Below are 12026 nucleotides of genomic sequence, written 5' to 3'. Positions count from 1 at the left end.
TCCGCCTCTATAAAGAAACTACAATTTGATATTCCGGTAACGCCAATGATTTATATCCAAATCCACACAAGCGTAATACAGTGACCACAAAATCAGGCGTTTCGACGTGGCCATCCAGGCCTTAAACTTAAAACCTGTGGAGAGGGGTGTGGAGGAGAGTTTAAAATAGAGGACATGAAGCATTTGGAGAGATTTTGATGTAAGGAGCAGTCTCAGATGTTTCTGCTCTGTATGATTCTCATCAAGGAGATGACACTGTGCTGTATTATTTTTTGCAGAAAAAGAATGCACAAAGTGTTGGATGCACAGGTAACAATTATTACAATGCTTTTTCTCACTCAATTACAAACTATACTGCTTATCCTGTACAGGGTTGCGAGAGGCCTGGACCCTATCCCAGGGAACTTGGGGCATGGTACACCCTTGATGGGTGCCAGTCCATTACAGGGCACAAGCATGTACACACTCACTCACTCACTCACACACTCACTCACACACTCACACACTTACTCACTTGCACACTGCGGGCTATTTGAAAATAGCACTTAGCCTTATTTTAATGTCTTTGGCCTGTGTAAGGAAACAGGAGTACCCAGAAGAAAACCCACTAAGCACAGGGATAATAAGCAAACTCCATGCAAACAGATCTCAGGTAATCAAACCCTTTATCCTGGAGGTGCTAGGCCAAACAGCTAACCAATATGCCATGGTGGCACCAAAATGTTTTTCATTTAAGCTTTTGTTTTTTATTTTTTATAGCATACAGTCAGCACAATTTAAAATTATATTTCTTAGATAAGCTAATTAAACTTATATACATTGTCCTTTTTAAACCAAGAGCGATATAACCTCTAAAACTGGCTGTATATTTACTGTATATTTTAGAACATTGCTAAAATAAAGAGAATTAATTGGCTGGTGAATAGGTTTTAGTTTTTTTTCACGTGGTCACAACTCTGCTGGTGGAGTTTGGAGTTTTTAGGTCAGAAGAGACATGTGCATGGCCTCCAGAGATCCCTCCTTAGGCACACCAGTTTTTGGGCATGAAATAGGGAGAAAGTTTCATCACATTAAAAAGATAACAGACAGCCAAAGTGAATACCATGATGACCAGCCTGAACATGATCATAACTTTTGCAACCACACCTGAATAAACTAGCACATCTTTTTGGATTCAAGGGAGGATTATTTTAAATGTAGTTTTGTCACCGCTAGAAAATTTTTTATCCATTCCCTATATTTTACTGCAGCGCTGCTGCCTGTCCAGACAATTTAATCGGCTGGAAATCAAAGCTACTAGACATGCAGAATAATACTAATTGCCAGTTGGGGTTCCCTTTTGCCATATAATCTTTCTCTAGCTCACATACACATATTCATCCAAAACTGTGAGGTTTCCAATAGGTTTATCAATCATCAAACCAAAATCTCACGAGACTCACCACTGATCCAGAGTAGCATTTTTGCAATGCTGCACTAATAACAAGGCCACTGCCTCTATGGACATGCATAGCAGTCGTTATTCTGCAAATAATTTGAAACTGGTCCCAGCCACAAACCCCAGCTCTCCAATGAGCTTTTTGAAGAGCACAAGCCTGCCAGTCTGTTCGTTCCTGCCTCATCCCAGGAGAGAACAATTATACGAGTGTGATTACAAAGCCAAATGACTGAGCTCTATACTATAATGCAGAAATCGTGTCTGGGCATGTTGAAAGGCAAGAGCACAACCACATCAAAAGGCTGAAACAAACTGGTGCTTCAGGCACTGCAGAGTAAAACGATAGAGGCTGGAATTCTTAATGGGAATGTTTTAGGAAATTGCATTTTGATTTCAACCCAAAAAAACTTGTTAAAAGCTGTTTCTTCTATGGCAGATACTCAGCCATGGTTTAATGGGTCACCATGTCCCAGGTCCAGTTACTATCATAGAAATGTCACAGTAAAATCTACTACCTAACATGTGGACAAACTCAGAATGGGTCACAAGCTAACAAGCATACAGGAACGGAACCAGCAGATGTAACAAATTCATATCCTGAAATAAATGAGCAATGGCAACCATCTTCACAGGGAATGTGTTCATTGCACTAAATATAGACCTGAAGAAGAGGCTGTGTGCTGCTACCTAGACAAACTCTACTACAGAAAAATACATTTGCGACACTGGTATAGATTATACAGTGCAAGGTTTCGCAAGTGAACACAATATGCAATACATTGTGCCCCATGGATGAAGACATTATCACTCTGAAAAAGGAAACACCCATCAATAGAGAAATCCTAGGATGAAGGTGATGAGTCAGGAAAAACTATATGAATTGTAGTGACTTTTTTTTTTGTTGTTTAAATGAGTGGACCAAGCCATACCTTCCTACTCCTTAATAAATACTGAATTAAGAACGTTTAACTATCAAGGAGGATTAGTAAAAAAAAAAAAAAAACATAATCGCCACTGTTTGGTCTGGTGCTGGATCTATGATGGACAGCTGATTCTCCTCCAATGCCGTCGAACCTTTGGCATGAATGGCATCATAAATTCCATTATGTACCAAGCGATTAAAATGAAAATCTGCCTGTCTCTGTCAAGAAGCTACAACTTGATATTCCAAGTGGACAGTGGTGCCAGTGATTTATATCCAAATCCACACAAGGGTAATTCACTGACCACAAAATCAGGCGTTTTGACGTGGCCGCCCAGGCCTTAAACTTTACCGAAAACCGTTGGGGGAGGTGAAGAGGAGAACTTTAACTCAAGGACATGGAGCCTCTTGGAGAGATTTTGATGTGAGGGGCAGTTCAGATGTTTCTGTGCTGTTTTGTTCTCATCAAGGAGATGCCAATGTGCTGTATTATTTAGGCAGAGAAAGGTGGTACAAAGTATTACATGCAGAGGTGACAATAATTTGCAGCAATGTTTTTTGGTTCAAAATGTTCTTCATTCTTTTTCATTTTATTGAATGTTTTTCTTGAAAATAATTAGTCCAATTAAAAAAATATATTAACCAGAACGTTTTTTTGTTATGTATTTTGTGCGTGTGTGTGTGTTTAATAATTGCCAAACTGCCAGAATCATAATGAGTTGTAGCTAAGTATAATTTACCAACATTAATACATTTGTCAATAATAAGTGCTCTCTCTCTCTCTCTATCTCACACACACACACACACACATTATTATCGACACTATATACTCATCTTGTCCAATGAGAGCTCTCTCTCTCTCTCTCTCACACACACACACACACACACACACACCGCCCACATCCACTTATTATCCCTGACAATCGGATGCTGCAGCAGAGACACCACACTGCTCTCAGCTCAGCTGCACGACTTCAACCTGCAGACAGAAAAATAATAATAATAATAATAAAGAAATCACTTTCGGATAGAAATCTAGATGTTTAGTAACTCGTGCAGATCGGAGCGCTTCACTTCCTTTCTAACAGACCCAGAGATCAGAGATCAGGAGGGAAGAGCAGAAATGTTCAAGAGCACCGCAGGACTGCTGAACTAGTGTCGTGTCGAGGTACAGAGGGGAGAAGAGTCTGAGTTTCTCCTGAGATGCTGCAGCTGCGTGAAGTCGGGAGGTCGGGGGGTAGCGGACCTGAGAGAGCGCAGGGGGTCTGCCTGGCCTTCATCCTCCTGCTGCTCATGTTCACTCCGACTGTGGACTCGTCCTGGTGGTGAGCGCGTCCTCATTTCCTATCAACGAAATCCGAACACGAGCCTGAGGGCAATGCACTTGCTAACGGGGATGGTCTGTGCTGTGGAAGTACTGATTGTTGCCTTTAGTGTGTGTATGATTTACACATGGGGATTTAGAAACTCGTTATTTTTAAAGGTACATAACTGAGCCTTAAAGGACACTCCTGTACCTTAGATTTTGGAGGAATTCTACAGTAAATGCTCCTTTCCACGTGGTACAGAAGATCAGTGTTTAAGGTTACAACCCCACTGACATGGAAGTGCCCCAAAGCTAGAAATTAAATGACAGGTTATTAAAAGCCTAAATAAAGAAGTCGAAGTAGAATGCCTATATGGAAAATTATTTTTGATTTACTGTTTCCTACTTAAAACATTTTAAATATGATTTATGTAGAAAACAGTGATTTACAGAAATAACTTCGGCTGGGTTTTTAACATTTTTTGCCTCTGTACATATAAAATATATAATATACAAAATCTATAATATATCTAGGTACAAATATATATAGATCAAGTGTAAATCTTTTGTGCCCTTTTGTAGCCTATAGATTGTTTTTCTGTGAAGGTGCATATGTTATACATTAAATTATCAGTAATATTTAAAGTACTTTTAATTATAAAATATATTAAAAAGTGAAAGCCACAGATTAACACTTTTTGGTATCATTTTTTAAAAATTACAGTTTGCACCTTTATTTATAAAAGTGTGAATATATCGAGAAATATATTGTAATCACTAAGATATGAAAAACCTGCCCATGCTTAATGTAGCTCCCCCCAGTAATTTCACGAGCACAAAGATTCTCTGAAGACTGGCAATTTATTGAAAGGTTCATCAGCAAGATAACCATCCAATCTTAACCATGAGATGAGAAGTAAAGGCGTAAAATAAATACAAAGACAAAAAACAAAAGAGAACAAACAGAATAAATATAGCAACTTTGAAACTTTAATTAACCTTTAAGTATTAAAGTATACAGTAGAAATATATACACGCTCAACATGCGGTGCAAACGTCTTCCTTGAATAGTCATTTGGTCCATTTGTCATATTAAAGACTTTTTTCTAAGCATGTTCAACTTACAAGTCTCCAACAAACTATTGAAAATAATATGTAGTTCATGCATTTATTATAAATCTAAACTCTTACCTGAATAAATTATAAACCTAATATAAACAGTTGCACACCGAAAGTTTATATAGTGGTAACTATGGTCACACATGTTCAGTTATAGCACTGGAGTGTTCTGTTATACAGTACTAAAAAAATGAAGTTCCCATAGGTTATACTGTAGGTTATTTGTCCATGTTTAATACTGTAGGATATTTTTTAAAGAAAATAGTTTTTTTTGTATATTCAAGTTAGAAAATTTGATCAGATCACATGTCTTTTATCTTAAAAGATGCTCCATGTTATATGAAGCAATATTATAAATCAGTGTTGCAAAAAGGAGTCCTTGAAATTATATTTCTGTAATGTGTTATAGTGGCATAGTGGTGCAGTGGTTGTTGTAGCTGCCACACAGGTTGAGGGTCCCCAGTTTGATCCTGAGCTCAGGTTACTTTCTGTGTACTGTGTGTGGTTTTGCATGCTCTTCCCATGTCTGTGAGGGCTTCCTCCCACATACTTAAAAAGACAAACTGTTAGATTGATTGGCTATGCCAAATTGCTCCTATGTGGGTGAATGAGTGAAAAGTTTGTTGAATTTGCGTCCCATTTATTGTGTATTCCCACTACGGCCAAGAATTCCCAGGATTAGCTCCAGATCCACCATGACTCTGACCACAATAACGTAGTTACTGAGTGAATGAATTAATTTCTTAGGTTCTCTAAATGTGTTTATCCTTACTAATGACAATTCTCAGAGTGTGTTAGAATAAAGTTCATTGCCTTGTCAGTGCGACAAACTTGGTGTTTACTTAAAGATTTTAAGTTTGACAAAATTTGTTGGCTCTTTTTTTGTCTGATTACACTGCCTGGCCTCAAAAAGTCACCACTGGCAAATTATTGGCCTGTATTAAGCAAAGAAAATTACTCGTGAGCTTTGAAAATACCGGAATTAGGTAAGGGACTGTCCATGCATTATTAAATCTTGGAGGGAAAGCGTTGAACCATTAACTTTATGGAAGAAATTTGGTTTAAAAAAAAAAACCCATAAATGTAGATCATGTAAATGATTGGTGAAGTTGGATCATAAAAAAAGGGACACAGAAATGACAGCTATTTTTATTAATAAAAGTAAGAGTGTTTCCACACACACAGTGTGGCCAGAAGAACACCCGTTTAAGTAAAGCTAATCAGGGGAAATGGCTTTAGTTTGCTAAGGACCATAAAGCGTGTACCCATCATGCATAGTGCCCAGTGTACAAGGCTCTGGAGGCAGTGTTATGATCAGGGGATGTTTCAGTTGGTCAGGTCTAGGCTCAGCACGTTATACAGCAATAAAAAGGAATGTACCGAATGACTAGGTTATAACATCAATGCATTTTTTCCCTCCCTAATTGCACAGGCATATTCCAGGACTCAAACGGTGAAGGAGTTGTTCTGGGAGAATGAGGAATCATTCGCATACATGAATTGGCCAAAGTTGAAGTCGGTTGAACAAAATCTTAGAATGTGCGACTTTTTTTGGCCAGGCACTGTATATTAGTGATGTTAAACTAAAAGCTGCTCAAAAACTACCGAACTCTATAATGTTTATAAGCTATAAACTATTTTTGTTTAGTAAGCTGGTGTTTAATGGATTTTTTGTCCGTTAAACTTTAGTTGTAGCATTGAAATTGAAACCTAGCTACCTAGCTTTGGGAAATTTATCCTAAATGTAGCCTCAAAATGAGTTTGTTATCCATCTCCAGCGGTAGGTAGACATATGAGCCTTGTTGTTCAAGCCTGTTATTTTTAGATAAGCAATTAGTAGGCGGGTTAGACACTCTCAAATATTTACTGATCACTAGATTTTTAGCAGGTCTTAGTAGTGGTATTTTTTTTATTTAAAAAAGCTAACTTAGGTACATAGCCTGGGTTCGATTCCCAGCCAGGGAACCATAGAAGAGGGTTTGATTCCTGACCAGATAACCGTAAAACAAGGACCTCCAAAAATTCCAGTTTCGGTCCCCCTGGCCACATGGAAAACTTGTAAAGAGACATAGGGCTCTGGGGACAATTGAATTAGTGAATTTATTGTAAGCTAGTTAGGTTACTAGCTGACTAGTTCATGTTAACAACATTTTTAGAAATTAGGGTAACCAAATATATTTTATGAAATAAATTAAATAATGTAAATGCTTCCTCTGAAGTAGTTTTAGCAAAGGCCTACTGTATAGGATATTCAATCAATAAATGCAGTATTCTGAGGGAGAGACACCTTCAGAACTACACTGGAGATATTGCACATGAGCGTCTGACGTTCATGTTCTGGGCCACAGACTTTGTTTCACTTTGGTCACAGGTTATTGCTTTTCAGCTCCCAACAGAAGATGTGATGAAACATTGGGACATTTCTCAATTAAACAGTTGTTTCTGTCACTAATTGAAGGATCCATGGGGATTCCTTCATGTCTCAGTGGTAGCAATATCAACAAAGCCCAACATCTTACCACGCTTTTGGTCAATTGCTTTGCAGTCTACAGCTGTGTAAACAACAGAAAGTCTCAGTAGTCTACCCAATTTTAGTTACTGCCCCCTACCAATGTGAAAGTCCCATTTCTTAACCAAACAAGCAAGAACACTGTACCTGTATCTTTGAAGCTGTGCTAAAGTAACTAGATGGGCCCTGCTGCTTCAAAAAAAAAAGGCAGTGGGGATCTGGCAGTGTGAAGTTTAGCCAGTAAGACAGCTATGGCTGTGCGCCCACAGCCACAAAAACCACAATGATAAATATCTCTCCTTTCCTACAGTAATTTATGCAGTTATGGGGATTGTTGTCATCATAGTAATCAATTTACACAGTGCTTTTCTGGCTTACAAGCATTAGTCTTTTCCAATCCCAGACAGATGTGGCTGATAAGTCTTTTTTTTTTTTCTGTGGAGAAAATGTGTGTGTAAAGTATAAATAGGGGAGCAGTGTAGAACAAGGCCTCCCTGGTTGTTGGTGAGAATGGTCTTGTGCAGCATGTGAATGTGGGTATGTGCGCGAATAAAGACAGGGACGTCCATAACAGGAGTGGAAACTAAACACTGCGTTCATCTGAGCACTGTCGCACAAACTGGGTTATAATTGATTGGATAATGAAATCCAGGAAGAAAAGCATAAACCTTACAGTGTATATGTGTGTGTGTGTGTGTGTGTGTGTGTGTGTGTGTGTGTGTGTGTGTGTGTGTGTGTTAGATCTGAATCAAAGAGGCCAGTTAGAGGATGCTGTAATCTTCACTTTGCTGCCTATGGACTATTTAGAAGAAAAAAAACATTAGTAATCCAGGCAAACTATGATGAAATATAAACTTTTACAGCAGTATTATGTATTACAAATACAAGTATACTGTGTTCAAAAGGTTAAATCTAGAATTCTGAATAGGTCTTTGGTTTGACGCTCCGGAGGAACACTTAAAGATTCTATACTGAAGTTTACTAAACGTTTTTACTGTAATTAAAGAGTTTGTAATAGAAATCTTTCTGGCCTCAAGAAACCATTATAACACATTAACTGGAGAAAATTTGAAACATCCAACTTTTACGCCTTTACGATAAGTCTTCTCAGCTACTGATTGTAACTGAACTAGCTTTCTAGCTGTTATGCACATTATACATTGCTATAGCATTGCTGTTATTCAGTGGTTGGTGACGTAGAGCCATAGTTCCACATTTCTTTAATGGTTCTCCCCTTCTGCAGGTACATTGGTGCACTTGGCGCACGGGTCATATGCGATAACATTCCTGGCCTGGTTAACAAGCAGCGGCAGTTGTGCCAGAGACACCCAGACTTAATGCAGTCAATTGGCGAGGGAGCCAAGGAATGGATTCACGAGTGTCAACACCAGTTCCAGCACCATCGCTGGAACTGTAGCACACTGGAACGTGACCACACTGTCTTTGGCCGCGTCATGCTCCGAAGTACGTCCCAGGTTTACGTACAGTACACGTACATAACATATTAATTACAATGACATAAGTAATCTATTCATGAATGTGTTATAAATCGCTTCTAAGTAGGCCATACCAGAGTAAGAGGGAGTAAAAAAAAAGCCATCATTTCTCAGATTTACAAAATGGGCGGGAGTCTGAAGAGAGTGTGGATATTCTCCAAATACAAGTGGTGAGCAGGGGGATCTGCACGAGCAATGTATAAACAGTAATAGGAGATGTAAATATTTGTGAAGATGACTCTGGCAGACAGACAAAACTGCTCACTTTGACATATCACCCTATGTTTTGGCTAAGTGCATAAGCGGGAGGATGAAAAATGAGGGGAATAGGGGTCATCGTGTTCTCCACAGAAGGGAAAAAAAACACACCTCAAGGCTATGAGTGCAGTGATCCAGACACTGAAGGTGAGGGAGCGTTGGTCTGAATCTGTCTGAGGGTAGGAAGCACCAGGGTGGCCCTCCACACTTGAATAAGCCCAGGATGTCAAGAGCTTCAACCTGAGAGGATGATAATCATGTGACGACCCAGTACACCACCACACCTGCTTTAATAAAAGAAATTGCATCTATCTCACACCTAGAATTCTATAAAAAAGTTCTATGAAATATTTCTGTTGTCTTCTTTTCTTGTGGTTTATAGCTGATAAGTTGATCATGTTGTTTTGATCTTGGCAGGTAGCCGTGAAGCTGCATTTGTGTACGCGATCTCTTCTGCTGGAGTGGTGTATGCAATCACTCGGGCCTGCAGCCAGGGGGAGCTCAAAAGCTGCACCTGTGACACCCACAAGAGAGGAAGAGCACATGATGAAATGGGTGACTTTGACTGGGGTGGCTGTAGTGACAATGTAAATTATGGTATCAAGTTTGCCAAAGCCTTCGTCGATGCCAGGGAGAAAATGGTAAAAGATGCCCGAGCCCTGATGAACCTGCACAACAACCGCTGTGGCAGAATGGTGAGGACATACTGCATGTACCATTGAGCTGGCTGGTTAATTAAGCACTGTATGTTGACATACTGTACACTGTCTTCTCTCCCATCCATTAGGACAAATTCCATACCAATCCATTATCAAATATCAAAACAAAAATGGCTTTTACTTCATGTTCGATGATTATTATTATTATTATTATTATTTTTGTCTTAATGAAGTTGATCAACCATTATTGTTCTTAGGCAGTGAAGCGTTTCATGAAGCTGGAATGCAAGTGTCATGGCGTCAGTGGTTCGTGTGCTCTGCGGACCTGTTGGCTCGCTATGTCTGATTTCCGGCGCACAGGAGACTACTTGAGGAAGAAGTACAACATGGCAGTGGAGGTCACAATGAACCAGGATGGCACTGGGTTTATGGCTGCAGACAGGAACTTCAAAGGTACAACCAAAAACGAACTGGTGTACGTGGAAAACTCTCCAGACTATTGCCTCATGGACCGAACAGCAGGTGGGTGAACAGTCACAGCCATTGAGCCATGGTAATACAATCAGTCAAATATTTGGTATTAATGATGTGGTATAATGGAAAACAGAGAGGATTACAAACATTGGATGATTTTTTTATACCGCTGCTTTAGTTGTACAGTAACTGGCAGTCAGAACATGGCAATCATTTACAAATATCTTGTTCTTGGACATAGGTTTGGTTCACAGGCCAAAAAGCAAACATAATAACCCTCAAAACAATCAGATTTTATTTAAAGACTGTTGAGCACCCTACCCATATCCGTGACATAGGCAGTGACACTCACTAGCTGGATAAAGAACAGTGCATGTGTCATTATCCTATATCTGTTTGTTTCAGGTTCTCTGGGCACAGCAGGGAGGGTGTGCAATAAATCTTCCAAAGGCATGGATGGCTGTGAAGTTATGTGCTGTGGCCGTGGATATGACACCACACGGGTTAAGCGGATCACCAAGTGCGAGTGCAGATTCAAATGGTGTTGCTCGGTGGAGTGCCAAGACTGTGAAGACACTGTGGATGTTCACACTTGCAAACCACACAAGCGCCCAGATTGGCTAGATCTTACTTGACTTCTGTGGCAGTGGCCAAAATGTTCTCTTCTCAGGACTCCCAAGTGGACCAAAGAACCAGTGGATGCATGGTTCCAGCTTGCTAGTGTCTGTCTGCAGAATGTTGCAGAAGTGAAATTTTTCTTTAATCTGGACCCCTGGTTGTCCTTGGACAGAAAAAAGAAAAAAGGATTTAATATTTGTTTTTTTCTCTCTTGTTGTCGTGGTTAAATGACCTCGAATAAGAGCACAGAACTTACTGCACATTGCTTTAAAATGTACAGACACCAACGTTTTGACAACTTCTTTGATGAGAACTTGATTAAGCATTTTGTTGTGGACTCTGCGTTACTGAACGCAGTGCATCATCAAACTGGTCTGTGAGAACTGTCTGACAACAGAATAGACCTTACTTAAATTAAAATTGTCTGAAAGAATACGAGGCTGTATGATTTATACAATAAAAAAACAGCTCTAAAAGAGAAGGTCATACCATTTTCATACATGAAAGAATGCTGCATGTAACATCACAGTGCTAAAGTGTGGTTTCTTCGAAATTCTTTCCATAATAATATAATTGATTTGGACAACTACATAAAGATCAAATTTCCTGTAAAACCCATTGTTATTATGCAATGTAAGATGTTGGTATTTTAATCCTTGAATTGAAACGGAATATCTAAGCACTTAATCATAAATATACAGTACATGTAAGCACTTTTTGTGAGGGTTTGGGTAAGACTGATGAAAGACTGGGTATAGATTCTCTTAAAAACTGAGTATTGTTTACATTGATTAAAATAAAATGAAAACGGGCTGATACACAGCTACAATATGATTACATTTAACTAGGTCTCAGTTTTGAAACCAATACTGTCCTGACAATTTGGATTGATACCGGACTGGATTAGATAATGGACTGGATTAGATAGACAGTATTTTCCATTTAGTGACACGATGATGTAGTTTACACAGTGAATGTGTGCCCTGTTAACTGACATGACGGAATTTGGAAGTGAATACAGGGCACAGCTTATTCTAAAACATGTCACCATCAAGCCCCTGATGTTTCACATAACTTGTCAAAAGCTTGCAGAGAGTTGCTTAACTCCTAGGGGAATATTGGTAATGGAGCGGAATTGGGTATTGGACAATATTCACTGCTGTGATATCAGTATCATACCACAAATGGAAAATGGATTAGTCAGTTCTTCATAATGCACTGTGAATT

At 39.2% G+C, this 12026-nt stretch overlaps 1 protein-coding gene across 1 annotated transcript; it reads left to right on the top strand.

Moving 5' to 3' along the window:
- Window positions 1-3308: 3308 nt before the first annotated feature.
- wnt2ba (wingless-type MMTV integration site family, member 2Ba) lies at window positions 3309-11135 on the top strand. Its single transcript, XM_053499368.1, has 5 exons — window positions 3309-3685; window positions 8538-8758; window positions 9466-9743; window positions 9965-10229; window positions 10587-11135. The coding sequence occupies exons 1-5, from the start codon at window positions 3564-3566 to the stop codon at window positions 10814-10816; spliced, it is 1116 nt and encodes a 371-aa protein (XP_053355343.1). The 5' UTR covers window positions 3309-3563; the 3' UTR covers window positions 10817-11135.
- The last annotated feature ends 891 nt before the right edge of the window (window positions 11136-12026 follow it).

This window comes from Clarias gariepinus, chromosome 6, assembly GCF_024256425.1.
Source record: "Clarias gariepinus isolate MV-2021 ecotype Netherlands chromosome 6, CGAR_prim_01v2, whole genome shotgun sequence".
Classification (NCBI taxonomy): domain Eukaryota; kingdom Metazoa; phylum Chordata; class Actinopteri; order Siluriformes; family Clariidae; genus Clarias; species Clarias gariepinus.
The sequence above is the reverse complement of the archived record's forward strand: the minus strand, read 5'-3'. Positions and strand labels throughout refer to the sequence as shown.